This window comes from Nuphar pumila, chromosome 1 (genome assembly GCF_984573655.1).
Source record: "Nuphar pumila chromosome 1, dmNupPumi1.hap1.1, whole genome shotgun sequence".
Classification (NCBI taxonomy): domain Eukaryota; kingdom Viridiplantae; phylum Streptophyta; class Magnoliopsida; order Nymphaeales; family Nymphaeaceae; genus Nuphar; species Nuphar pumila.
Window position 1 is genome coordinate 181,393,131 of NC_143249.1, and position 27,360 is coordinate 181,420,490.

Here is a 27,360-nt window from a genome sequence, read left to right on the forward strand (position 1 = left end):
AATATGGTGCTTGTATGACATTTGGGTGAAGTGAGTGGCTTTTGGGTGGAAATCAACGGCTTGCAATGCCTGCAGTTTGAGAGAACTTCATAGCTTTTCCTGGGGAAAGCTTTCCCATGCCTCTAACAAGTTTTAGAGTATATAATAGTATATAATGATAACAAAAAAAGGATTGTTTATTTAGGGTATGTTTGATGCGCCGTTCCTTGCGTGATTAGGACCAAAATCTCGCTGGGAACGGCTATTTCCAACAAACGTTGGATGCAGCGGACGGCGTTCCGCGCCTCCACTGCGTCCTTAAACATATGAAATTTTTGTTCTACCCTCCCCCTTGTTAATTAACAGGGACTAGGGGAACAAAAATTTCTCAACGGGCACACCTCGACTCTGAAGTGAAGTGGGGTTGCCGTTGGTGCTTCGTCCACCCCTACCTTCCTTGACTTTCCGTCTCACCTCCTGTCGCTTGAGCGAGAACCACCACCACCAGAGGAGGGCATCACATAATCCTCCCCTACAGTTGCGTTGCCTCTTCAAAGGGCGCCCCTGCGTTACTCTTGTCTCTATGCCGCCACTGTTGCCGTTGAGGCTCCTCTTTCTCACAACCCACCACCACTTGTCTCCCCCAGTTGGTCGCCTTTGAAAAAGGGCGTTGTGTTAAAATACATGTACTCATATATATATATATATATGTGTGTGTGTGTGTGTGTGTGTGTGTGTGAAATACCCGATAGGGGTATTTTCATCATTTTACATAGTTGTTTCTAGAAACGACTATTTTTAATATTTAGGATGCTTTAAGCCCTTTCCTATTTGCTATAGTGATGGATGAGCTTACGAGATCAATTCAAGAAAATGTACCGTGGTGTATGTTGTTTGCTGATGATATTGTTTTGATTGATGAGTCTAGAGCTGGGGTTAATGCTAAGTTAGAATTATGGAGACAGACATTGGAAGCTAGAAGTTTTAAGTTGAGTAAGAGTAAGACTGAATATATCGAATGTCGGTTTAGTAAGCAACGAAGTAGTGATGGGAGTGTAGTAAAGCTTGGTGAGCAAGATATACCGGTGAATGATTATTTCAAATATTTGGGATCCATCATTCAAAAGTAAGGAGAAATTGATGGAGATGTAAATCATAGGATAAAGGTTGGGTGGATGAAATGGAAAAGTGCTACTGGAGTGCTGTGCGATCGTAGAATGCCATTGCGGTTGAAGGGAAAGTTTTATAGGACGACTATTAGACCCGCTTTACTATATGGTACGGAATGTTGGGCTGCCAAGAGACATCATATTCAAAAAATGAGTGTAGCTGAGATGCGGATGCTTAGATGGATGTGTGGAAATACAATAAAAGATAAGATTCAGAACGAAGAGATACGTAAGAAGGTAGGTGTTGCACCCATTGAAAATAAGATGCGAGAGAATCGTTTACGGTGGTTTGGACATATTCGGCGAAGGCCTAATGATGCTCCAGTTAGAAGGTTGGAGAAATGGGAAAATATATTAGTTAAAAGAGGCTGGGGTAGGCCTAGGAAGACTTGGATGGAGATGATAGGAAAAGATATGAATGCTTTGAACCTCACCGAGGACATGGCATTGGATAGAAATGATTGGAGGAGAAGGATTCATGTGGAAGACCCACAATGCTTTTCTTTTTTGGTTCATATCGCCGACCCCAATTGTTTTGGGATGAAGGCGTAGTAGTTGTTGTTGTTTATTTCTTATTTTTTTTTTTTAAAATCTTTTTTGTGTCACATTGGGGGTCCCACCATGTAGTCGTTGGGACCCCCAACGGTCATAAATATGACTGTTGGGGGCTCCCAACGACATGTGGGAGCCCCCAATGGCTCCCACTTTCCTCCTTTTTTCGATTTCTTTTTTTATAAATAGAGGTGTGCTCCCTATGTATTCTTTTTAAGCTTTAGAGCTATTCTCTAATAAATCCATTTATTGTTTTTAGTGTATTGCCCTTTAAAGGCTTGTTGTATTGTCCCATAGTAGATTTCTCTCTTTTTTATTTGTCTGTTGTAGGACATTGTGAATACTTTAAGCATTCTTTGTATTTCTGCATACTTCGTTACATGGTATTAGAGCCATACGATTCTTGGAGCTAATGTCGTGACATCTCTCCTTCATCCTCCATTCATATCTCATCCGCAATGGAATCAAAGATCGACCTATCCTTCAAGCTCAATAAAGAGAACTACATGATGTGGGCATCCACAATGGAGAACAACCTCAAAGGAAAAAAACTTTGGGGTTATGTAATGGGTTATATTCTAGAACCTCAATTAAAGCTCACCAAGATGGAAGGAAGTCAAGAGAAGGCTCTTGAGGGAGATGCTCGCCTCAAGGCCATTGAAGAACACTAAAGAAAGGTGGAAGATTGGGAGAGCAACCATGCAAAGATTCATGTATAGTTCATAAATAATGTAGAGCTCAAGGTATGTGTAAATATTGCTAAATTTCGTAGAGCCAATGACGTTTGGTTTTTTATGAAGGGTATGTATACCCAAAAAGACCTTACAAGAGCCTACTTCTTACAAGAAAAAGTAAGAACCACCAAGTAAGGGGATTTGAGCATTCAAGACTATTATAGTGCTCTAAATCCTTTATGGGATGAATTGGCTCTTTTGGAGCCTAAGTGGGTGGCTACGGAGGATGTTGAACTTAGACGAAAGTAAATAAAACAATAAAGATTGTTTCAATTTTTATTTGGGCTTAGACCCAAATTTGAATAAGTAAGATCCTCACTCCTTCATAGATCCAGTTTTCTTCCTTTGAAAGATGCAATTGCCGAAATTACTCAAGAAGAAACACAGTTTGGCATGAGTAAAAGTGTAGATGAAGTCCTTGCCGTGTCAAAATCCAACGACAATGTTAAAACATATAAACCACCACATTTTGAAAAACAAGAAAACTATAATAGAGGTAGAAAGATGATTGTATGTCATCATTGCTATGAGTCGGGTCATATTAAACCCGCTTGCCCAAAATTAAGTGGAACTTTCAAGCCTAAGGTGATTTCTGTTGAAGAATCCATGACCAAAAAGGAAGATGAAGGCAAGAGCGGGGATCTCAAAGAAACTCTTGAAAAAATATTAATTGGTATTCAACAAATACTCAAGGCTACCTCCTCTACATCGGGTACCGCCATTGCCTCTACATCACCATCCGGTATGTATTCTTGGATTCTAGATTCTAGATTCCAGATCATCTTTTCATATGACCTCTCATGAAAATGCTTTAACCGATGTATGCACCAATTCAAAAATATTTCGTGTCTCTACTGTCGATGGAACATTTTTAAAAATAATAAGTATAGGAACACTAGATTCTAAAAATTCTCAAAACTTTTTTGTTTCAAAGGTAAGAGTGATTCCTAAATTAAATCTAAATCTTTTTTGTCTCCCAAATTGCCGACCATGGATGTGAAATATATTTCTCATCTAAGGGTTGCTTTGTGCAGGATCTCCAGTCCGGGAAGCAGATTGGGCAAGGCCATAGGAAGGGAGACCTCTATTATATGGATCATTTGACTCTTCCTAAAAATTCTTTTTATACTTAGGTCCAAGATAAAAGTGTTGAAACTTAGCATAAAAGACTTGGACATTCAAGTTACTCTAAAATGTATTTTTTTTCTTTTGGAAACAAATTTTGTAAATAAAAAGATATAAATTGCAAAGATTGCATTTTTGGGAAAATAAAGTCTATTCCATTTTCAACTAAAACTTTTATCTCAATAAGATCTTTTGAATTGGTGCACTCAGATGTTTGAGGTCCATCTCCGGTTATATCTAAAGGTGGTTATTCATATTACATAACATTCATTGATGACTTCAGTAGATATGTGTGGATTTATTTCCTTAATCTTAAATCAGAAGTTTTTCTTTTTTTTAAAAGAATTTTGCATGAAATTTCAAAACGAATTTCAAAGTAGCATATCCATTCTTAGATCTGATTCGGGTGGAGAATACCTATGTAATGATTTTCATGATCACTTAAAGCAAAATGGAATTTGTCATCAAAGATCATGTCTTATAACTCCACAACAAAATGGGCTAGCGGAAAGAAAACATAAGCATATTATAGAAACCGTTAGAACTTTGTTTATTTCTAAAAATATTCTTAAGAATTTTTGGGCCAAAGCCGTTTTAATTTTCACATATTTAATAAATCATATGCCATCATCGAATTTAAAAAATATTTTTTCTTATGAAAAACTTTTTAAATTTACACCTGATTTCAATCTCCTTCGTATTTTTGGTTGGAAGTGCTTTGTCCTCTTGCATAAAAAAGATAACTTGTCTCCAAAAGCGATTGAATGTGTTTTCCTTGGATATAGTGAAAATAAAAAATGATATAGATGCTTTGATTACAAAAATAATAATTTTTTTGTTTCAAAAGATGTGACCTTCTTAGAAGATGAAAATGGTTTTGAAAAACTTGATAAGAAAGATGAAATTGACTATATGTTCTTGTATGATTTTTTTCCAACAGAAGATATGTATGATGATTCTTTGAATCATTTTGAAAGTATAGATGATACACCTCATGAAGTATCAATATTGAAACATCACCAAGTTGTGATGACATCATTGATAAAAATCTCCATGTTTATACTCGGCGTGAACAAGATAAACCTATTAGTGCTCTAGAAAAATATTCTCAAAATAATGAATCTATAGAAACCTCCCTTAGACGATCTTCTAGAGAATCCATTCCATCAAATAGGTTTGTGTCATATGAATCACTTACACCAAATTATAGGGCTTGTTTAATAACTTTGCATTCATATCATGAGCCCGTACATTATCATCAAGCAAAAAATATACCTCATTGGATTGAAGCTATGCAAATTGAATTGGATGCTTTAAAAAAGGCTAACACTTTGGAAATAGTTAAAATTTCTTCAAACAAAAAACCTATTGGATGCCGGTGGATTTTTAAAGTTAAGACTAAGAGTGATGGATCTTTAGAACAATACAAAGCAAGATTAGTTGTTAAAGAATATTCACAAGAATATGATATTGATTATGAAGAAACATTTGCGCTTGTAGCAAAAATGACTAGTGTTAGAACCTTAATAGCTGTAGCATCAACTAAAAAATAGCCTATATATCAATTAGATGTTAAAAATGTTTTCCTTAATGAAAAACTAAATGAAGAAGTCTATATGGATCCTCCGTAGGGGTGGCAATTTCTGACACGACCCGCCAACCCGCCTCTTAGGCGGGTTCGGGTTGGGCTTAAGCCAACCCGTTTAATAAACGGGTCGACCCGTGCAACCCGTTTATTAAACAGGTCAGGTTCGGGTTGGGGGTATGCCAACCCGCCAACCCGGCTGACCCGTTTAATAAACGGGTTAGGCGGGTGGGTCAACCCGCCAACCCGACCCGTCAACCCGCCAACCCGGCTGCCCCGACCCGCCAACCCAACCCGTCAACCCGACCCGTCAACCCGCCAACCTGACCCGCGAACCTGAAAACCCGTTTACCCTACCCAACCCATTTATTAAATGGGTTGGCGGGTTGTGTCGGGTTACCCGTTTATTAAACGGGCCGGGTTTGTGTTTGCCACAGCCGACCCATTTAATAAACGGGTCGGGTTCGGGTTGAGGTATGCTGACACGCCAACCCGCCAACCCGACCCGATTGCCACCCCTAATCCTCCGTCAGGGTTTATTATTGGACATTGTCAAACTCTTAAACTTTTAAAAGCATTATATGGTTTTAAGCAAGCTCTCAAAACTTGGTATGATAGATTTAGTGATGTCATGATTAATTTGGGTGTTCGCTCATGCTATACTGACACTGTTCTCTTTGTAAAACATGCAAGATCTAGTATTGTTGTTCTTTTACTTTATGATGATGATATGATTGTTACATGAAATGATCAAGTTGGTATTTGCAATGTTAAACATATGTTAAAAAGTAACTTTGATATGTCTGACTTAGGATTCCTAAGATACTTCTTAGGAATTGAAGTTGCATATTCTCCACGAGGATATATACTTTCACAAATGAAACTTGCTGTGGATATATGTACTAAATCTGGGATTTCAGATGACAAGAAGGTGGAGACTCCTGAAATGATCAATGCTAAATTAAGACTGGAGGATGGGGTTCTTTTAGAAGATCTCACACCCTACAGGCAACTTATTGGTTTTCTCACGTATCTGTCCATTATCAGACAATATATTGTGCATGTTGTTCACTCTGCTATCCAGTTTCAGTATGCTCCTACAATCATACATATGAGTGTTGTTCTATGAATCGTCCATCACTAAAGGGGCTATTTCTATCTTCATCCACTTCATTAAATTTACTTGTTTATACTGATGCTGATTGGGGAGGTAACCCTAATGATAAAATCTCAACTACTATTTTTTTTTGTTCTTAGGAGATTATTTAATTGTCTGGAGATGTAAGCAGCAACAAAAAGTCTCACTGTCCTCTACTGAAGCTGAATACAGGGCTATGACAACTACCACAATGGAACTTGTTTGGATACAAAGTTTTCTCAAAGATATGGGTGTAAACATCTCTTGTCTTTCGAAGCTGTGTTGCGACAACAAAAGTGCAATTTATATCGCCAGTAATCACACATTCCATGAGCGCACCAAACACATAGAGATGGACTGCCACTATGTTCGTGATGAATATTTGAGAGGAACAATTACCTTGCCATATGTTACATCAGAATATCAATCGGCGGACTTCTTCACTAAAGCTCTTCCTGCTCTCCGCTTTATTTTCCTACTTAGCAAACTTTCGGTCATCTCCCCGTAAAGTTTGAGGGAGGGTGTTAAAATATATGTGTGTGTGTGTGTGTGAAATACCCGATAAGGGTATTTTCATTATTTTACATAGTTGTTTCTAGAAACAACTATTTTTAATATTTAGGATATTTTAGATTTCTTATTTCTTATTTTTATTTTTTAAAATCTTTTTTTGTGTCACATTGGGGGTCCCACCATGTAGTCATTGGGACCCCCAACGGTCATAAATATGACCGTTGGGGGCTCCCAACGACAACATGTGGGAGCCCCCAATGGCTCCGACTTTCCTCCTTTTTCCCACTTCTTTTTTGTATAGATAAGGGTGTGCTTCCCATGTATTCTTTTCAGCTTTAGAGCTCTTCTCTAATAAATCCATTTATTGTTTTTAGTGTATTCCCTTTTAAAGGCTTGTTGTATTGTCCCATAGTGGACTTCTCTCTTATCTCTCTCTTGTATTTGTCCATTATAGGACATTGTGAATGCATTAAGCATTCTTTGTATTTTCGCATACTTCATTACACACCACTGTGTTACCGAGAAAGAAACGCCACCGACAACCCAACCGGTTCCTTTCTTTGTTGTTGAGGAAGAAGGGGTTCTCTGCCACTAAGTTCCCCATGTGTTGTCGTTGAGGAAGAAGCATTCCCATGATCAACAAACTTCCAGAAGGTTACCCCTCCTTGTCTCTACAGAAGCATGGGACTCCAATAATATATTATGAGGATTTTTTTTCTGTTTTGGGGGTTTCCTGATCTATTTGTAGGCTCCCTTCGTCCATACAAGGGTTTCTCCTCCCTTTTCATATGCTCGATTTTATGGTTTTCCCCTCGATTTTCTTTGGTTGATCAAAGAGATCGGGTAGTGCTGCTTCGTTTTTACAATTTTGTTTGTAAAATTTAGTGAAATGAAGTAGATTGTTCTTCGTGCTTGTGAGGATCGAAAAAGTATAATGTTTTCCTGTTCTTGATGGTAGAGGTCGTTTATTTAAGCTTCAACATTGCATTTTTGTTCTTTGAGCTGCGTTAATCTGTGAATAAAAAACAATGTTTATATAGAATATTTTAGGTTAAGTTTCGTAAGAAGAGTCAGAAATAGAGTAAACACTGTGTAAACTCTTAAACATCTGAAATATGCATTGGTTTTTTGTGTTTTGACTATAATTGTTAGTTCGAGTTTGATATTATGTTAGTTAATACTTTGAAAGGATTAGTGCTGTAGAATTTTGGCTTATTGAACTCCAGAGAGCTCTTTGGATTGATGAAGTTAGGCAAAAATTCTCACTTAGTCGAGAGAGGTTCCAGAAAATCTATAGCTTAAAACCCCTAATTTTTTAGACATTACATATCATTTTCAAAACTGAGATGAGCTCTGAACCATTGGTATCTTTGAATTAGATCAAACCAGCTTCTCCAACATGGGCTCTAGACCTCTAGTACTTAACCTGTTAGCTATGAGGCTGACAACTTTGCTTAGTTGAATGGACTCATGGAGCTAACTGCACCAGATGCTTGCATTTGGAATTCATAACTCATACATGGTTTGTGTTTGTTGTGTGTGTGTGCATGCATGTGCACACACACCTGCGTGTGCTGGTCATCTATAAGACTATCCTTGTACTATGACCTGTTTTGGAGACAACAAGGTTGAAAGCCTGCAGGGTCCAATTGGCAAAGTTGCTGAAAATCTATAATCTTCACATACATTTATTTTGTGGCTTAGCATTCTTTGGCTATGGCTGAACAATGTGCATAAGCACATGCAAGTTACAAATTGCCTTTCTTTATTAAATAGCTTTCCTTCTTGACAAATTGAAAATTTATGCATAATATTTGTAAGTTACTCTATTTTTATTCTCTTTAACAATGTTAAACTCTTTTGTTGTTGGATGAGATTAGGGATGGCAGTGGACCGGGGCGGGGCGGGGGACAAGGTCTCCACCCCCGCCCCGTCTCAAAATTCTAATCCCCGCCCCATCCTCGTCCCCGCCCCGCCCCGTCCCCGTCCCATATAAAAAAACCAATTCTCCAAAACAAAATATGCCTGTAATTGCTAACTGCTAATTGTGAATTCTCACTGGAAGTGACTGCATAAGAAAAGATAAAATTAATGACACTTGAAGCTTCAAAAAATGTACCGTGGTGTATGTTGTTTGCTGATGATATTGTTTTGATTGATGAGTCTAGAGCTGGGGTTAATGCTAAGTTAGAATTATGGAGACAGACATTGGAAGCTAGAGGTTTTAAGTTGAGTAAGAGTAAGACTGAATATATGGAATGTCGGTTTAGTAAGCAACGAAGTAGTGTTGGGAGTGTAGTGAAGCTTGGTGAGCAAGATATACCGGTGAATGATTATTTCAAATATTTGGGATCCATCATTCAAAAGTATGGAGAAATTGATGGAGATGTAAATCATAGGATAAAGGTTGGGTGGATGAAATGGAAAAGTGCTACTGGAGTGCTGTGCAATCGTAGAATGCCATTGCGGTTGAAGGGAAAGTTTTATAGGACGACTATTAGACCCGCTTTACTATATGGTACGGAATGTTGGGCTGCCAAGAGACATCATATTCAAAAAATGAGTGTAGCTGAGATGCGGATGCTTAGATGGATGTGTGGAAATACAATAAAAGATAAGATTCGGAACGAAGAGATACGTAAGAAGGTAGGTGTTGCACCCATTGAAAATAAGATGCGAGAGAATCGTTTACGGTGGTTTGGACATATTCGGCGAAGGCCTAATGATGCTCCAGTTAGAAGGTTGGAGAAATGGGAAAATATATTAGTTAAAAGAGGTCGGGGTAGGCCTAGGAAGACTTGGATGGAGATGATAGGAAAGGATATGAATGCTTTGAACCTCACCGAGGACATGGCGTTGGATAGAAATGATTGGAGGAAAAGGATTCATGTGGAAGACCCAAAATGAATTTCTTTTTTGGTTCATATCGCTGACCCCAATTGTTTTGGGATGAAGGCGTAGTTGTTGTTGAAGCTTCAAAAAATACAATTGTCACCTTTACAAATTGAAATTAAATTATAATGGTGAAGGTATACTTCTGTCCTTGATTTGGGGAATTCATGAGAAAATGGTGAAATTGGGAACAAAATAAAATTGTGGGGGCCAGTGAGAATTCTCATTTACAAGAATGCTCATCTCAAAATCCAAATGCACCCTGCGAAAAATCCATATGAGGATTTCTTTCCCCAGCGATTCATCAAGCAAAGCTCTGTTATCACAACTTTTCAACATTAATTGGAAATCTGACCAGTGTCATTCATAATTTTCAACATACAGGAATGAATAGGATTTCACTTAGTCGAGCTAAGCCAATATCATTCCACAGCCAAAAGGTTTGGTCTGATAATATCTGTGTCCAAACATATTACAAAAGTTACACAAAGCAAGCTGATACATTTTGTTGAGCTCTAAGCTTTCAACACAAATCACAGGCCTAACCTGCCGGTAAGGCCCAGCCTGCCAAGAGTACTGGGCTATCAATGCAAGTTTGACACCTCCTGCAATGTAGAACAACAAAAACAGTAATTACAGTCAGTGATTACAGGTATTAGAATGATCAGTTCCTGCGTTAGAATGATCATATAGCAGCACATGAGACATTTGTTGGGGAGAGCCACTCCAAAACCCTGTTGCATATCCTGCGTGAGAAGCTTTTGATTGTGCTCCCCTAAGTATTTTCTATCTACTTTATTTTTTTGTTGTGAGGAGCTTACCATGAATCCCCTATCCAAGAAGCTCTTGGAGTTACCTTTTTAGCCCATATAAGCATGCTTATGCCATGGCTGGGGAGCTGCCTCCTTCAGGATGGAGTTTCAAATATCTTTCCTTGACACCTGTTCAACAATACACACCTTTCCAAAGGAGTTGGTCCCTTCTTTTTGTCAATTGAAAGGAGTAAAAATTATGCCATATGTTGTCAAGAACCGGGAAAGGTCCATACGCACACGATCCAAAGATTTTCAACCCCTCGTTAACAGTCATCTTCTTAACAATAGATAAACATAATTTTAGAGATGAGAGAAATAAGAGGCGGCCCATTCCAAGGATCGGTCCAAAATCTACACATAGTGCCATCCAATTAAAACCCTGTAGGAAATAAATTCATTAATATTTTACCAGCCCCCATACAATTCCAATCCACGCACTCGAACCTTTCAAGGCCCTAGCAGACCACATATATACTCTTATTCCATAGATATTTAGTTCTCATAAAATTGGCCCATACATACATTACTTCCAATTGATGAAATAATCTTTTTGGGCAGCTTAAAAGAGAACAATAAAAATAATAGGAATACTAGAGAGAATATTCTGAATCAATAAAATTCTCCCAGCATATAAAAATTTCACCTTCCATGAAACAACACGCTGTTGTATTTTTTGCAATTACCTGTTGTTGACACATATCACCTTTCAGCTTTCCTATACAAAAAGGTATCCCTAGTACTTAAGAGAGCTCACGTACGGTACGACTCATCCTGCTGTCCTTAAAAGACATCCAGCACCATGACCATCCAAATTGAGAGGGATGATTGCTAATTTATTATCTTTGACCCTGATACCAATAACCTTATCAAATTCTTTGAGCACATGTTTTAAGAACCGGATTTTCTTTTCATGTGGTTTACAAAATAGAGACATCATCAGTGAAAAAAAAAGACATTATTCTCAAAACAAGAAAAATTTATAACATTCATCTTAGTTTGTGCAGCACCCAAATTTAGTTTTCTAGACAATCTTTGTATCACCACAAGAAATAAATATAAGTAAAAAATGATGAATTTAACAATTTGCTAAATGAACTTGCAAATAAAGAATTACCATTAGCTCATTAAACTCTAAATATCATCAGCATTGATAGCATTTGTATCTTCTACTACACTTTCCTATGAACCAAACAAAATATATTTTGTTAACAAGTAATAGTAGCAGATAAAAGAGTGAGTAAAAGAACAAAATTTACCACATCCATATCTTCTAAGAATGTGTAACATTGTGGATCCTTCAATGATGATGAACCTATAAATGAAAAAATAATGCATTAGTTATACATTATAACATAAGCATTCACTAATTATAAAAAATGAACTTTCATTACCTCGTGCTTCAGCCCACAACCAATTTTGAGAGCACATCAAAGCCTCTACTCTAGTTCGAAGAAGTCTACTACGATGTGGACTGATCATCCTTCCGCCTGTACTAAAAGCAGACTCTGAAGCAACTAAGGAGACAAGAATAACAAATATATACTTTGCAATCATTTGTAGAAGAGGATACTTGGGACCACTTGACTTCCAAAAAGATAGTATATCAAAATCTGGAGTTCTTGGCATCATCCCATCTTCTAAGTAATGTTCCAATTCCAATTTCCCACATGCTTTTTCAATATCTTTAGATTGTATAAACTTATCAAAGTCAGAAAGATCATCAATTAGTGGACATTTGGATTCAATACTTGATTGAGGAGGAGGAGGAAAAAGTTCAGGTTCATTAGAGTTGTTTTCTTGTTTTTCATATTCACTAATCAACTCCAAACAAAGATTCTTAATCCTCATAATTTCATTTAAAGCCTCATTGTCTCCATAAATCTTCTTGTAATAATATTCCAACATGCTCAACGTGTATCTTGGATCTAAAACAGTGGCCACTCCCATAATACCATGGATCACACTCCAATACTTATTAAAATTTTCTAGCATTCTAAGCGTCATTTTTTTCACATCTTTTGGATCACTTAGCCACTTAGTCATCTCAACTCTAATCCCCAAAATAGTTGGAAAGTAGGCATTTGTTGTAGGATACTTTGTACCTGAAAATAATTATGTTGCGCGATGAAATACTAATTTCTCACAATTATCTTGTGCCACCTCCCAATCCTTTTCTGTCGGACAACGCTTGTAGTGGGAATCTCGATATGTCAAACGACTAAAAACATCTTTATAAAGCAAAGCAGTTTGAAGCATGATAAAAGTTTAGTTCCATCGAGTTTTAACATCAAGAGCAAGTTTTTTGGTAATTAAAATATGCATTTGATGAGCAGACTCTTCAAATCTTTGTATTCTCATGGGAGATGATGTCCAATAAGCAACACTATCACGAATTCTTTTAATTCTTTCTCCAATCACAGTCAAACCATCTTGGACAATCAAGTTGAGAATATGGGCACAATAACACATATGAAACAATCATCCATGTAATATTAATGAATCAAATGAAAGTTTATCCAATAAAATATCTACAACTGCATCATTAGTGGTGCAATTATCCATCGTCAAACTTATCAACTTTCTATCAAGGTTCCACTCGAACAAACAATCCATCAAACACTCAGCAAGAACTTCTTTGGTATGTCGATAAGGTACATATAAAAACTTGAACATAATTTAATGAAGGTGATTAAATATTGATATTGAAAAAACATATTAGTAAGAATTGAAAATGATTGACATTTGACAAGTACCTTATGATTCGACTTTGCAAGCTTCAAGAATTATCAATGAAGTGTGCAGTAATAGTGATGTATTCCTTCTTTTGATTGGAAGATGTCCACATGTCTGTAGTGATGGCAACTTTACTCTTAGTTTTTTCTAACAACTTTATTGTCTTGTCTCGTTCCACATTATAAATTTTGTGATTATCTTTCTTTACAGTGTTTCGAGTAATCATTTTGAACAAGGGTTGAAGAGTATTAGAATATTTTCTAAACCCATAATGATCAACCATACTAAGAGGATATTCATGTAGAATAATCATCATAACAAGATCCCTTCTTCCAGCATCTTGAACAAATTGCCAATCCTCTATTGTTTTTTCGGCATTCACTGTAACTTTGTTTGTTGCCAAAATATATTGCTTCATATTATTATGCTGAAGCCTAGGACATATCTTAATATGATCATGCAAATGAGTAGTTCCAGCCTTGGCACCACCAGCAAGACATTTATGACAATGATTGCACTCTGACTTATCCTTTCCACCAATCTTTTTCCTAGTGAAATGTTTTCATACAACCGATTTATGCCTACTTGTCTGTTCAAGTGCAAATATACCTGAATCAGTTGATTGATCTTCATTATCTTCCATTGAAACATGGTTGCTATCAACTGGTGTAACCAGAGCTTGAGATACTATGTGAACTTGAAGGTTGAGAACTTAATTTATTGGTTATTGGTTCTTCCTCTTCCATATCAAATTACTGCCCACCAACTTATAGATCTACAAAACATTCACGAAAAATGGACTATCAACAAATTTCCAGACTGCTTATCAGATGTGAACTTTAATTAATTTCTCCATAATTAAAAATTCATACAGTAACAGAAACAACTTGAACCAACCGAAACCAACCAAAATTGAAATGCAGGAAACAAACAGAAACAGTAACAACTTGAACCAATATGACCAATATGGAAAAGAAAATACTAATTTGATAAACCAATATGGCACTATTAGACATCAATATGGCATTGAATTATATGCATGTTTGCTTGCCAAATTAATCTGGTTATAAGGAATTCCTGAAGGAGTATTCCAAGCAGGAAGCAACCTATCGGCAATGTCTTTGGCTTTTTGAAGAAATATCTTGTCGCCCGATAGGTCATATGTGCTTAAAAGTCCACCAACAACTCTGAAATCCAGTGGTGTTGGAAACATATGACACTAAACAAATGAGAATCAGATCTACAATGCCTAGTAATGCCATTTCAGCACAACATAAAAACTCTACACTTTGGATATCCAAAAATTAATTGAACCAGAAAATTAAACCTTATAATGCAACCTTATGGTTGTCTCAAAAACACTAGCTTCACACTCCTTATTGAAGTCCAAAGATTGTGCAATCCACCTGTAGTCAAAGGAAAAAAATGAAATATGTACAACAGAATATCAAAGAGAAGGCTACAAAAATATAAATGTCTAATACCAGAGAAGCAACTCACTCAAATGTTCAGACCTTCAGCTTGGCACAGGACTTAAATCCGAAAAAGTCAGTCCACTGATAACAAGCAGACTTTAAATGAATTGAGTGAAAGTGGTTATCAATATGGCACTATTAAACCAATATGGCATTGTAACTTGAGATCTGCCTATCCATGTTCAACTTAGGAATTGCTGAAAATTAAACCATTTGATGTTGCTCAACCAAATTAGCCACCAATGTGCCAGAATACCACCAATGGTTATCATCATTATTTTAAAAGAAAATGAAAACAAACCTGTATGATAGTTCCTTCATAATCATTAACTGAAGGCAGTGTCAGTAGTCCATCAACATCATATTCCCTCAAAGTTGAAATGTACAATGTCGAAAATGAGTTTAATCTTCATTGGCTGTAGTTCTTCGGTTCAAGAAAAAGAAGGTGAAGAAGAAAGGGAAGGTGAGGAAGATTGGGAGAAGAAAAAAGAAGGGGAAGAAGAAAAAGAAGGTGAGGAAGCTGGGAAGAGGAGGGGCGTCGGCAATGGCCGACATTCAGACGAAAGGGAAAGAGAAGAAGGTGAGGAGAGGGGTCGGCGACGACGTTGCTCCAGCGACGCGAGGCCACAGACGGGGAAAGGAAAAAGAAAAGAGGGAGGAGATGGTACCACAAAGGAGGCTTACGGCAGCGGCACAGGGCAGCGACAGAGATGGAGTGAGGGAAGAAGAAAGAAAGGAGGGAGAGATGGCGTCGGCCAACGGTGGTCGGCGACGGCCTGACTCCAACGATAATGCAGATGGGGAAGGGAAAGAGGCGACGACGACGACTCCAGGGTTAGGATTTAGGAACTTAGGGTTAGTAAATACAACAACAACAACAACTACGCCTTCATCCCAAAACAATTGGGGTCAGCGATATGAACCAAAAAAGAAATTCATTTTGGGTCTTCCACATGAATCCTTTTCCTCCAATCATTTCTATCCAACGCCATGTCCTCGGTGAGGTTCAAAGCATTCATATCCTTTCCTATCATCTCCATCCAAGTCTTCCTAGGCCTACCCCGACCTCTTTTAACTAATATATTTTCCCATTTCTCCAACCTTCTAACTGGAGCATCATTAGGCCTTCGCCGATATGTCCAAACCACCGTAAACGATTCTCTCGCATCTTATTTTCAATGGGTGCAACACCTACCTTCTTACGTATCTCTTCGTTCCGAATCTTATCTTTTATTGTATTTCCACACATCCATCTAAGCATCCGCATCTCAGCTACACTCATTTTTTGAATATGATGTCTCTTGGCAGCCCAACATTCCGTACCATATAGTAAAGCGGGTCTAATAGTCGTCCTATAAAACTTTCCCTTCAACCGCAATGGCATTCTACGATTGCACAGCACTCCAGTAGCACTTTTCCATTTCATCCACCCAACCTTTATCCTATGATTTACATCTCCATCAATTTCTCCATACTTTTGAATGATGGATCCCAAATATTTGAAATAATCATTCACCGGTATATCTTGCTCACCAAGCTTCACTACACTCCCATCACTACTTCGTTGCTTACTAAACCGACATTCCATATATTCAGTCTTACTCTTACTCAACTTAAAACCTCTAGCTTCCAATGTCTGTCTCCATAATTCTAACTTAGCATTAACCCCAGCTCTAGACTCATCAATCAAAACAATATCATCAGCAAACAACATACACCACGATACATTTTCTTGAATTGATCTCGTAAGCTCATCCATCACTATCGCAAATAGGAAAGGGCTTAAAGCAGATCCTTGATGTAACCCAACCGTTATCGGAAAATTGGTTGTCACCCCTCCACAAGTGCGGACATTGGTTACTACTCCTTCATACATATCTTTAATTATACTAATGTACTTGAGAGAAACACCTTTCTTCATCATTGTCCACCAGAGAACGTCCCTAGGTATTCTATCGTATGCCTTCTCTAAATCAATAAAAACCATATGCAAATCTTTGTTCCTCTCTCTATATCTTTCAATAAGTTGTCTAAGAAGATGTATAGCTTCCATAGTTGATCTTCCAGGCATAAAACCAAATTGATTCTCCGATATCATGACAACCTTCCTCAACCTAGACTCAATCACCCTCTCCCAAAGTTTCATAGTATGACTCATGAGTTTTATACCACGATAGTTTGTGCAATCTTGTATATCACCCTTATTCTTATATAAAGGCACCAAAGTACTCTTCCTCCACTCATTAGGCATCTTATTTGTTCGCCAAATCAAGTTAAAAAGATTTGTCAACCATTCTAAACCTTTCTCTCCCAAGCATTTCCAAGCCTCGATAGGTATACCATCTGGGCCAACTGCCCTTCTTGATTTCATTTTCTTCAAAGCCTCTGCAATTTCTTTCTTTTGAATCTTGCGCATGAAGTCACGATTTATCTCATGAAAAGGAATGGAGAAGTCTCCAAGATCTTGAGCATGACTATCATTAAATAGCTTATCAAAATAATCTTTCCATCTCTCCTTAATCTCCTCATCTTTGACTAAAACCCTTTGCGTTTCATCTTTGATACATCTAACCATACCCAAATCCTTCGATTTCCTATCTCTCATCTTTGCAAGCCTATAAATATCCTTCTCGCCTTCTTTGGTATCCAACTTGTCATAAACCTCCTTATATACCTTAGCCCTCGCGTTTCGAACAACTTTTTTAGCTTCCTTCTTTGCTATCATATACTTCTCCAAATTCTCATTATCACGACTCTTACTTAGATTTCTATAACACTCTCTTTTAACCTTAATAGCTAATTTGACATCCTCGTTCCACCATGATGTATCCTTACCTAGTGGTGCACCGCCTTTAGACTCACCCAATACCTCCTTAGCTACTTTTCTCATACCACCCGCTATCTTATTCCACATTGATTTTGAATCCTCCTCGAGACACCAATCAACTTCCTTAACTACCTGCTCTACAAACATTCCTTGTTTAGCACCTTTCAGTGCCCACCACTTAATTCTAGGATCTATCCTATGTCTATCCCTTTTGCGGCATTGTCTAATTCTAAGATCTAAAATTAAGACTCTATGTTGTGTAGCTACACTTTCTCCTGGTATAACCTTACAATCGATGCAACAACCCCTATCTCTCTTTCTAAGTAGGAAAAAATCTATCTGACTCGTATTAACCCCACTTTTAAATGTTACTAGGTGAGACTCCCGCTTCCTAAACCAAGTGTTTGCTAAGATCATATTATAGGACAAACAAAAATCTAAAATCCTTTCTCCACTTTCATTTCTTTCTCCTATACCATAGCCTCCATGGATATTCTCAAATCCATCCCTACTAATGCCTACATGTCCATTAAGGTCACCGCCGATGAAAAGCTTTTCTCCATAAGATGTCTCTTGTACTACTCCATCTAAATCTTCCCAAAATTGATGCTTAATGGAATCATCTAAACCTACTTGAGGTGCATAAACACTAATAATATTAATAATATCCGTACCTAATACTAATTTAATAAGTAAAATTCTATCACCCTTCCTACGGACCTCAACTACATTATCTATAAACTGACGACTCATAACAATCCCTACTTCATTCCTATTCCTATTTTTTCCTGTATACCAAATCTTATATCCCCAAGGTTCTATCACTTTAGCTTTCTCACCTACCCATTTGGTCTCTTGAAGACATAAAATATCAATCTTTCTCCTACACATAACATCTACTAACTCTACCAACTTACCAGTTAAAGACCCTATGTTCCAAGTGGCTAACCTAATTTTATGGTCTTGGACTAACTTCTTTACCCCCACCCGTCCAACAAAGTGAGGGAACCCTTGCCTATTTGACACCACACCCGGGCGCCGGTGTGACGCGTCGCTTCTGGGCGACGACCTAGCAACCCTTGCACATTTATCACTGCCTCCGGGCCTAGAGAGTACAGCGCGTCGCTCAGTAGGGAACGCCCCAACGAAATTCTCATATTGGTTCATTTTCATAGGATATGACAAAGTTTTTATGCTGGCTGTCACAGGCCTACCGCAACCCTCCTCCTTTATCCGGGCTTGGGACCGGCAGTGTATAACTACACAGGCGGAGTTAGGAACTTAGGGTTAGTAAATAGTAAGAGAAAATATAAAGGGGTGGGGTCGGTGGCGGGGCAGGGCGGGGGAAAGTGCCAGTCCATCCCCACCTCCATCCCCGCACGGGGATGAATTTTAACCTTCATCCCCGCCTCCATCCCCGTTTCATGCCCTCCATCCCCGGTCCAAACGGGGCGAGGCGGGGCGAGGCCCCGCTTTCCCCCGGTCCACTGCCATCCCTAGATGAGATGGCATAAATGCATCAATAGTCTGTTGCAAGATTAATGCTTCTCAGTTCTCATGTTTTGCATTGTGTTGTATGAACCTTTCGTTCACAACTTTGTTATCAAGAACAAAAAGATTTTGCATGTTTGGATTTTTTCTACTCTACATGAGAATTTTTCGGATCCATCAAACTTATTTAGCAAGCATGTCACTTCATCTACCCTGTAAGCATTGTTTTTTCATCAGTATGATGCACCGATCAAATCTATAGCCATTGTTTTTTCAACAGGAACATAGCTCTGTAGTTGTAGCGGTTTTCATGTTGCTATGCTCATATATTATTGAAACTTTATATTTATATGGCATGAATTTCTTAACAAATCATGTTTCTAACCATAATCCAGGTAAATCTATGCAGTTTGAGATTGGTAAAAGAACTTATTTGTTGACAACAATAAATCATAATTCATAATTTAAGCCATGTAGTTTATGTGTGTGCACATATATGGATTTATGAACTTTCATCTTGCCGAATGCTGAGATTAGGTTCATCTTCTTAGAAGCTGGAGCTGTTTGTCGTAGCACTGACACCTGATGTTGAACTTGGAGGTCTTGAACAAAACATGGCTTGATGTGCTCGTGAGGTAAAAATGGTTGTTCAGATATCATTGTTGTAGTGTGTGAAGGAAAGGGCTGATTGAGAATGTCCATTTTCTCTTCTTCATCTCCTTCCACTAAAAGATTTTTATCAATAAGATCTTGCACGATGTTCTTGAGAATGAAACAGTTCTCAGTGTTGTGTCCCACTATTCGGTGGAACTTGCAAAATTGGTCTTTCCATTTTCCCATAGGTACAGGGGGATCAACCAGTCTAGGTAACTTTACCATTTCTTTCGACAGCATATACTCGAGCACATCTTCGAGTGATTGGTATAAAGGAGTAAATTTTCTATCGTAACTCCATCCTTCATGCTTGGTCTTCTCGTGGCAAAATCTGACCCGACTCGCCAACCCGCTTCTTAGCTGGGTTAGAGTTTGGCTTAAACGAGTTCGTGTCGTAAACGGGTCGACCCGCCTAACCCGTTTTTTAAACGGGTCGTGTTAGGGGCATGCCAACCCGCCAACCCGTTTAATAAACGAGTTAGGCAGGTGGGTCAACCCGTTTACACGAACCCGTCAACTCGCAACCCATTTATATATATATTAACTTATCTAACCCTAACTCCTAACTTTACATTTTAGTCACCCACCTAACTCCTTCCTACACTCCCGTTTATATATATATTGAAGTTTTATGTTGATGTTTTATGTTAATGTTGGTAGTACAATTCCATATTGAGATTTGCAGAAAAAAAGTATAATATGTATTTTTTTGTGTGTTTCTAATTGTGTTATTCGGGTTAGACAGGTTATTCGGGTTACTCGGGTCGGTTATCGTGTCTATGTTATCGGGTCGACCTGTTTAATAAACGAGTCACCGTGTCGTGTAATTGTGTCGTGTCGACCCGACCCGTTTATTAAACGGGTTAATCGTGTCGTGTCGGGTTACCCGTTTAATAAATGGGTCGTGTTCGTGTTTGCCACATCCGACCCGTTTAATAAACGGGTCGTGTTCGTGTTGAGGTATTATGACCCGTTAACCCGCCCCACCAACCCGCCGACCCGACACGATTTCCACCCCTAATTAATACTGCTCTTTCACTAAATGATCTAAATTGCCAACGCCAAGTTGATCTAAATTGCAGCATGTTTAATTCTCCGTGAATATGATGGCAAAGATCACACACTATTTCTATTTTTAGATCATGCGTTGAACTGCAAAATATAAAGACAAATGCATATGCATAAAAGATATATCCCCTTGAAGAGTTTTAAGCTAATTTTAGTCAACCCATTGAGACAAAGGATAAAATAACTAACAAGAACCTTGCGGGTGCCTCCACAAATGCTATGAATTGAAAGATTCTTTCAATCTTCTTTACCTTTTTTAAGACTTTAAGGTAATCCAAAAATATTGACCTTGTAAAAATCTTCTTCACCTTTTTTTTTTTTGATAAATGAGCACAATGTAGAATAGTTTTTGAAAAACCATATTTGGGGCAAAAAAACAATTTGATATCCATATTTGGGTCAAAAATCCATATTCGGGGCAAAATCCAATTAGAGATCTATATTTGGGGCAAATATCAAATTTGAGATCCACATTTGGGGCAAAAATCCAATTCGAGATCCATATTCAAAGCAAAAATCCATATTCGGGGCAAAAATCTCATTTGAGATCCATATTCGGGGCAAAAATCCAATTTGAGATTCATATTCGAGGCAAAAATCCAATTTAAGATCCATATTCAGAGCAAAAATCCATATTCAGGGCAAAAATCTCATTCAATATCCATTTTTGGGGCAAAAATCCAAATCCAAATCCATATTCAGGGAAAAAATTCATGATTTTAGATATAATTTTGTTATTGGATCCATATTCAGGCAAAAATCCAAAATAAACTAGTTTGTTAAACTTGTAAAATGGTGAACGGATCGGGTCATACGATCCAAAATGAAGTAATTCGACCCATTATCCATGACTGTCCAAGTTGTCCGCACATCGTCATCAAACAACGGACATTTGAAACATAGCATCTGAGTACGGTCGAAACAAACATTGGACTTGGAACAATTGTTACAGAACGAACAAAACCAATGTTTTGTTCCATCTTTTTTGTTCATTTTGTCCAAACTTGGACAAACCATCAAACATGCCTTTAGGGTCTGGTAGATTGCTTGTCTAAGATTGGACAGAATAATAGAACAATATAGACAGAAAACATGTTCTGTAATAACTGTACTTAGTCTAGCATTTGTTTCGACTCAAATAGGAAATCATATTTTTTTGATATAAAATTTTATAGAAACCCCTAATAAAAACAAACCCTAATTAGAAACCCTAAATAAAAAGCCCTAATTCCAAACCCTAATTCGAAAAGCCCTAATTCAAATCCTAATTTGAAAACCTCTGATTCAAAACCCTAAATTGAAAGGCCCTAATTCGAAACCCTAAATCTAAAAGCCCTAATTCGAAAATCCCTAATTCAAACTCTAATTAGAGAGAGAGCACTGGGGTGTCGCAGCCCGACTGTCTCCACACACACAGAGAGAGAGAGAGAGAGAGAGAGAGTATACCCCTTCCCGCTCGACCTGTTTTTAAACGAGTGAGAACAATGTTCCCGATCCCCCGTTCTAGGGAGGGGGGTGTAACGGTGTTTCATCGTTCCTGGGATGCAGCGGACACATCCGCCACATCCAGCGATTGGCGCGTCAGCGACATCCTGCGGGACGCACAATCAAATGCTATGGAGGAGGTGGCCCGATTATGTTTCCGCGGAAGGACACTCTGCATGGAGCATCCTTCCACAGTACACAAACACACTCTTAGTCTATGACGACCAGATACACCCTGGCCTTCCAGTACGCATCCTAGTCTCTGGACTGAGTCATATTTAACTTGGATATGATTAGTCAAGCATCTAAGTCAGTGGCTTTGCTTGGCCAGACTCTAGAAGACTTAACTGAGTTTTTACTGTCTTGGTCTAGTCTTAACCTTTTATGTGACTGGGACTAAGTCAATCTGTACTGAGTCCCGGCAATGCAAAAAACTTGTCTTTACAGGTGACTCATGAATAGCTTTGTTATTGAATCATGATTCAACCTGAGTCTGGGTAGTATCATATCCTTGTTAATGCTAATCTCATTTATTGGAGAAAAGTCGGTAGCTGTTTTTAGCCCATATCTAGTTGCATTCTGGTTTTTTATTTTATCCTCGTTAGGGAATGTCTGATGTCAAATTTTTAGCTTTTCTTTTGCAGGTAATGGAAAAAAGCAATTTCAAGATAGTTACTGATGAGGAAATAGAAGTTGCCCGCTCTGGGCAGTATCTTCTGAATCTTCCCATTTCAGTTGATGAATCAAAGGTTCATACTTGCTATTAGTTCACAACTGATATATGGCTATGTTTTTTAATCATCACCATTTTTCCCTGTTGATGCTGAGGGTTTCCTTGGTTTTTTGGCATGCAGCTGGACAGCAAGCTTTTATCAAGGTTTTTTACTGAGCATCCTCATGATAACCTTCCAGATTTTTCAAACAAGGTAGTAATGATTCATTTCAAGTTGTCCACAATTTTTTTTCCTTGAAAGTTGAAGGACTGATGTCAAATATACTGTTGTATCTTGAAATATATTCTCTATCTTTCTACTGTCTATGTCCGTTTCCCTATAATGATCTTTTAAGCCTTCTTTCTTGTAAGTTTCAGCTGCTTGAAGTTTAGCATGCATTTGCTCCACATAGTTGCTATTATATATGTATCTTTTATGTTGGTCAATTGCTTGATGAAGTTTTGCTTTTTTTTCCTTAAGTGTTTGTTAAAGTTTGTTCCAAGGAAATGAGTAGTGATGTGCTGGATTCAACTCCATTAGGGAGAGAGAAGGAAATACGTCAATGAAAAAAGCCAAGTTCAATATGATGATCATTGAATTTGTAGAATATGGAAATCTTGTAGAGTGCCTTTACATATCTTAACTTGATAGTGGAAACATGCACAATATTTTTTTCTTCCTTAGATATCAACTTCTTTTTACGTGAGATAGCTCTACCTGTATAATCAGTGAAACTTGTGTGTGCTTTTCATCTGAAATGGTCTGATAGTCTTCGTCTTTGACATTGGTAAGCTTGTCCTAATGTTCTTTCGCTGTATTTTCTGCATTTGTGTCCAAAGTATGTAATTTTCCGGCGTGGAGTTGGGATTGATCGCACAAGTGACTTCTTCATCACGGAGAAGTTGGATATGATCATCTCACGTATATGGGCTTGGTTCCTAGGTGTTACTAGGTAATATGTCTACTGCATTAGGAATCCTGAGGATTCACATATTTTTTCCATTTAACCACTTTTTATCTTTAATAGAGAGATTGATGTTTTGTTTAATATGGTCTTCATCTATGTTGATAGATTGCAAAGATTACTATCTAGAAGACGTAACCAAAGCTTAGCGAAAGATTCTAAGAAAACTGATGAAATAAGTGTTGAATCAGAGAACTATGACATGTATGTTGAACGAATTCGAATTGAGAACATGGAAGTGAGGTTTGATTCTTAACTGTGCTGTGCCATCTGCAATGTTGTTGTTTTCTTTAATTTGATTTCTCCATAAGCAACAGAGTTTGCCTGTTCTGTGCACTTCCAGCATGAAAAGCTTGCTTAGCAAGAAAACAATTCAAGAGCCAACTTTTGACAGGATGATTGTCGTCTACAGGTGATTGCCCTTTGTACCTCATTAGTTCCTTTCCTACAACAAACTGTTTGACTTTAACTGTATATATTGTATTATTACCATGTTGGAAAATATTTGTTGTTTGACTTGGACAAGAAGTCCATTTTATGATGATTCTAAATCAATTTCATTTCTGTGGTCTTGCCTGGGCAGATAAGAATTTTTTTTATGTATTTGTGAAAGTTTGTTTGATCCGAGCATTTTTCTTATTAGGCGTGCAAGTAGCAAGGGCCAAGATGGTCGTGGAATTTATATCAAACATTTTAAGAACATTCCTTTGGCTGATATGGAACTGGTTCTGGTGAGCCTTCCGGCTGTGATTTGGTGAAGGGGGGATTCTTTTTTCAAGTTATAATCTGGAATGGTCCATGTATATTCTATAACTGTCAATGAATAGAGTCTTTTTTGCAGCCAGAGAAGAAAAACCCAGGCTTAACCCCAATGGACTGGGTCAAGTTTTTGATTTCTGCTGTCTTAGGTTTGGTGAGTCTTTTCCTAATAATCAGTCTCATTGGTTCTGCACTCATTTTGCATCTTTTATTCCTAATTTTCCTGCTATGCTCCAAATTACTGTTTTCCTTCAGGTTGCCCTTGTTAGTTCGATTGAAATGCCTAAAGCAGATATATGGGTTATAGTTGCTATTCTTTCTGGACTTGTGGGTTATTCTGCCAAGACATACTTCACGTAAGTTTTCTGTTAGAAAATGGATTTTCGTCATCTTTATTGTGTTCACTGGATCCAGTAAAAGGTCTCTTTAAATGTTTTTTAATTTAGTTAATTAGTTGGTATTTTCAGTGCCTTTCAACTTGTGTCTCTGTCAGTTTGATAGGCCACCGTAGTTTGTTAAACTTGGATACTGGCTGTGGACCATCTCATGCTGAATATCTGGATAAGGAACTCAGGATACCTCAATGATGCAATATCTAACAGAACAGAATGTGTAGCATGCCTTTTGTTGAGATTGTAGAGATTGCATTTACCTGTGGATCTATGTTTTTTGTGATGTTTTGAGCAAACCAGATTAACTAACCATAAATTGATCATGTACTATCATGCATGTCAAAGAGATGCATATACAATATGACTGCACCATCCCTTTCTTTATCGAAAATGAAAGTCAAATTTGCATTGTCTTGCTTTTCCATTTCGACCATGCAAAATTGGTACCAATCCTTTCCATTTTGACCATACAATTGTTTTTCCATATACATGACCATGCATCTGTTTTGACTCTCCGTGCACCATTTCAGGTTCCAGCAAAATTTGGCAACATACCAGAACTTAATCACAAAATCTATGTATGACAAACAATTGGATAGTGGTAAAGGGACCCTTCTTCATTTGTGTGATGATGTTATACAGCAGGAAGTAGGTATCAAGCTTGGTACTTCTATCATTGCACTATATTCTGTTGCAGAAGAGACGACTATCTCGTTTTTTATCTACATGACGAGCTAAGTTTTTAATGTTTTTTTGTTGGTTGATTAGGTGAAAGAGGTTATTATAGCATTCTTTGTTTTGATGGAGCAAGGTAAAGCAACGAAACAGGTATCTTAGGCTAATGATGTTGGTCAATTGCATGTTTTCTTGCCAAAGCTGTATGTTCCGCAGTCATGTTTCCTTACCACTTGAGACATTCATAGGACCTTGATTTGCGCTGTGAAGAACTTATGGAGTCAGAGTTTGGCAAGAAATCTAATTTTGAGGTAGATGATGCAGTTCAGAAGCTAGAGAAGCTTGGAATTATTGCTCGGGTAAGATTCATATGACGGTCTGAAAAAGAAAAAAAAGGAAAAGACAATGCGTTGAACTAAAACATTCTGTTTTTTGGGGTGCATCAAATTGGGCGTTTTTATAGCTTATTACCCTTTTTCTTTACTCCTGTTAGCTAAACTTGAAAACACTAATGACCTTTGAATTTTGACATTATTTGAGTAGGCATCTTTTCTCAGCATTAAAGATCTATATCCCTTAGAAGTGTTTTCGCATCTGAAGAATGATGTAATCATCCGGCAATTGAGTATTGCCAAGTACTAATCCATGTAATAACAAATCATTCTCTCACTGTGATTAGAGCTGTATGCAATGTTCAACAGAATTTTCATGGAGAACTCCAATGATGGTTAAAATTCTGATAGCTTCCTTTTGATCAGGAGCAGGCGACCCAAAACTGACTCTGATTATATAAACTACTTATGTCCTTACAGACAGCAATCGTTTCTAATTTTAACATGAAATTTCTATGATGATCAGCAGTTTTTGGTTTCACTTACAAAATCTCTGTGTTGGTTTCATTATATATATATATATATCACTGTCATCGATATCGATGATAGTTTGAATATATCACAATATTATCGGCAATTTCAAGCTTGCCAACAATATTGGGAATATATCATGATATTTTCAAAATATCGCAATATTATCGCGATATTTTTTAGGTTTTTTTTTAAAGTTTGCATTTCCTATTTTTTTGTTTCTTTTATATTTTAAAACCTTTAAAACATGTTTATTTATATTTTTCAAAGAAAAATAATACAAATTTTATTTTTTTTAGGTTTTTTATTGTTATTTATAAATTTTTTTAATTTTTAAACTCCCGAGACTTATCAACTTTTGAAAATCTCTCTGAGAAATACCCATCAGTAAAACATGATCCAAAGGTCAGTTTCTACTAAACTTAATATGTAGATCACATCTGGATGGTCAGAACTCAGATGTGCACAAAAATTGAAAAAAAGTTAAAATATTACATTTTTTCACTAGGGTTTCCTTACCCACGAGGACAGCAAACATGAGAGAAGATATTGAGTAATCAGATAGACTCTGAACACAATATTTTGACTTCAAGAGTCAGCTCAGGGCTGAGTGATTTGGCCACAGTTGGTCTCTAGTTTCTCTACCAACCAAACTTGGTTCTTATGTGGATCGACTCGCAGTTGCAAAGCCATGGAGATGGATTTTCCAATCTATATCTCTTGTAGCTTTTTGGCTTTTGCTGATTTCTAGCAATCAAT

The 27,360-nt window shown here is 37.5% G+C and overlaps 1 protein-coding gene across 1 annotated transcript in view; it reads left to right on the plus strand.

The window, feature by feature from the left end:
- The window catches only part of LOC149851545 (uncharacterized), a 28,793-nt gene that overhangs the window by 874 nt on the left and 559 nt on the right, over positions 1–27,360 (plus strand). Inside the window, exons 4-14 of the mRNA XM_090001338.1 lie at positions 22,880–22,984; positions 23,090–23,161; positions 23,788–23,900; positions 24,021–24,155; positions 24,256–24,324; positions 24,556–24,643; positions 24,754–24,825; positions 24,927–25,027; positions 25,594–25,711; positions 25,832–25,891; positions 25,987–26,097. Of these exons, the coding sequence (XP_089857464.1) occupies positions 22,880–22,984; positions 23,090–23,161; positions 23,788–23,900; positions 24,021–24,155; positions 24,256–24,324; positions 24,556–24,643; positions 24,754–24,825; positions 24,927–25,027; positions 25,594–25,711; positions 25,832–25,891; positions 25,987–26,097 (1,044 nt within the window). The remainder of the gene's footprint in view (positions 1–22,879; positions 22,985–23,089; positions 23,162–23,787; positions 23,901–24,020; positions 24,156–24,255; positions 24,325–24,555; positions 24,644–24,753; positions 24,826–24,926; positions 25,028–25,593; positions 25,712–25,831; positions 25,892–25,986; positions 26,098–27,360) is intronic.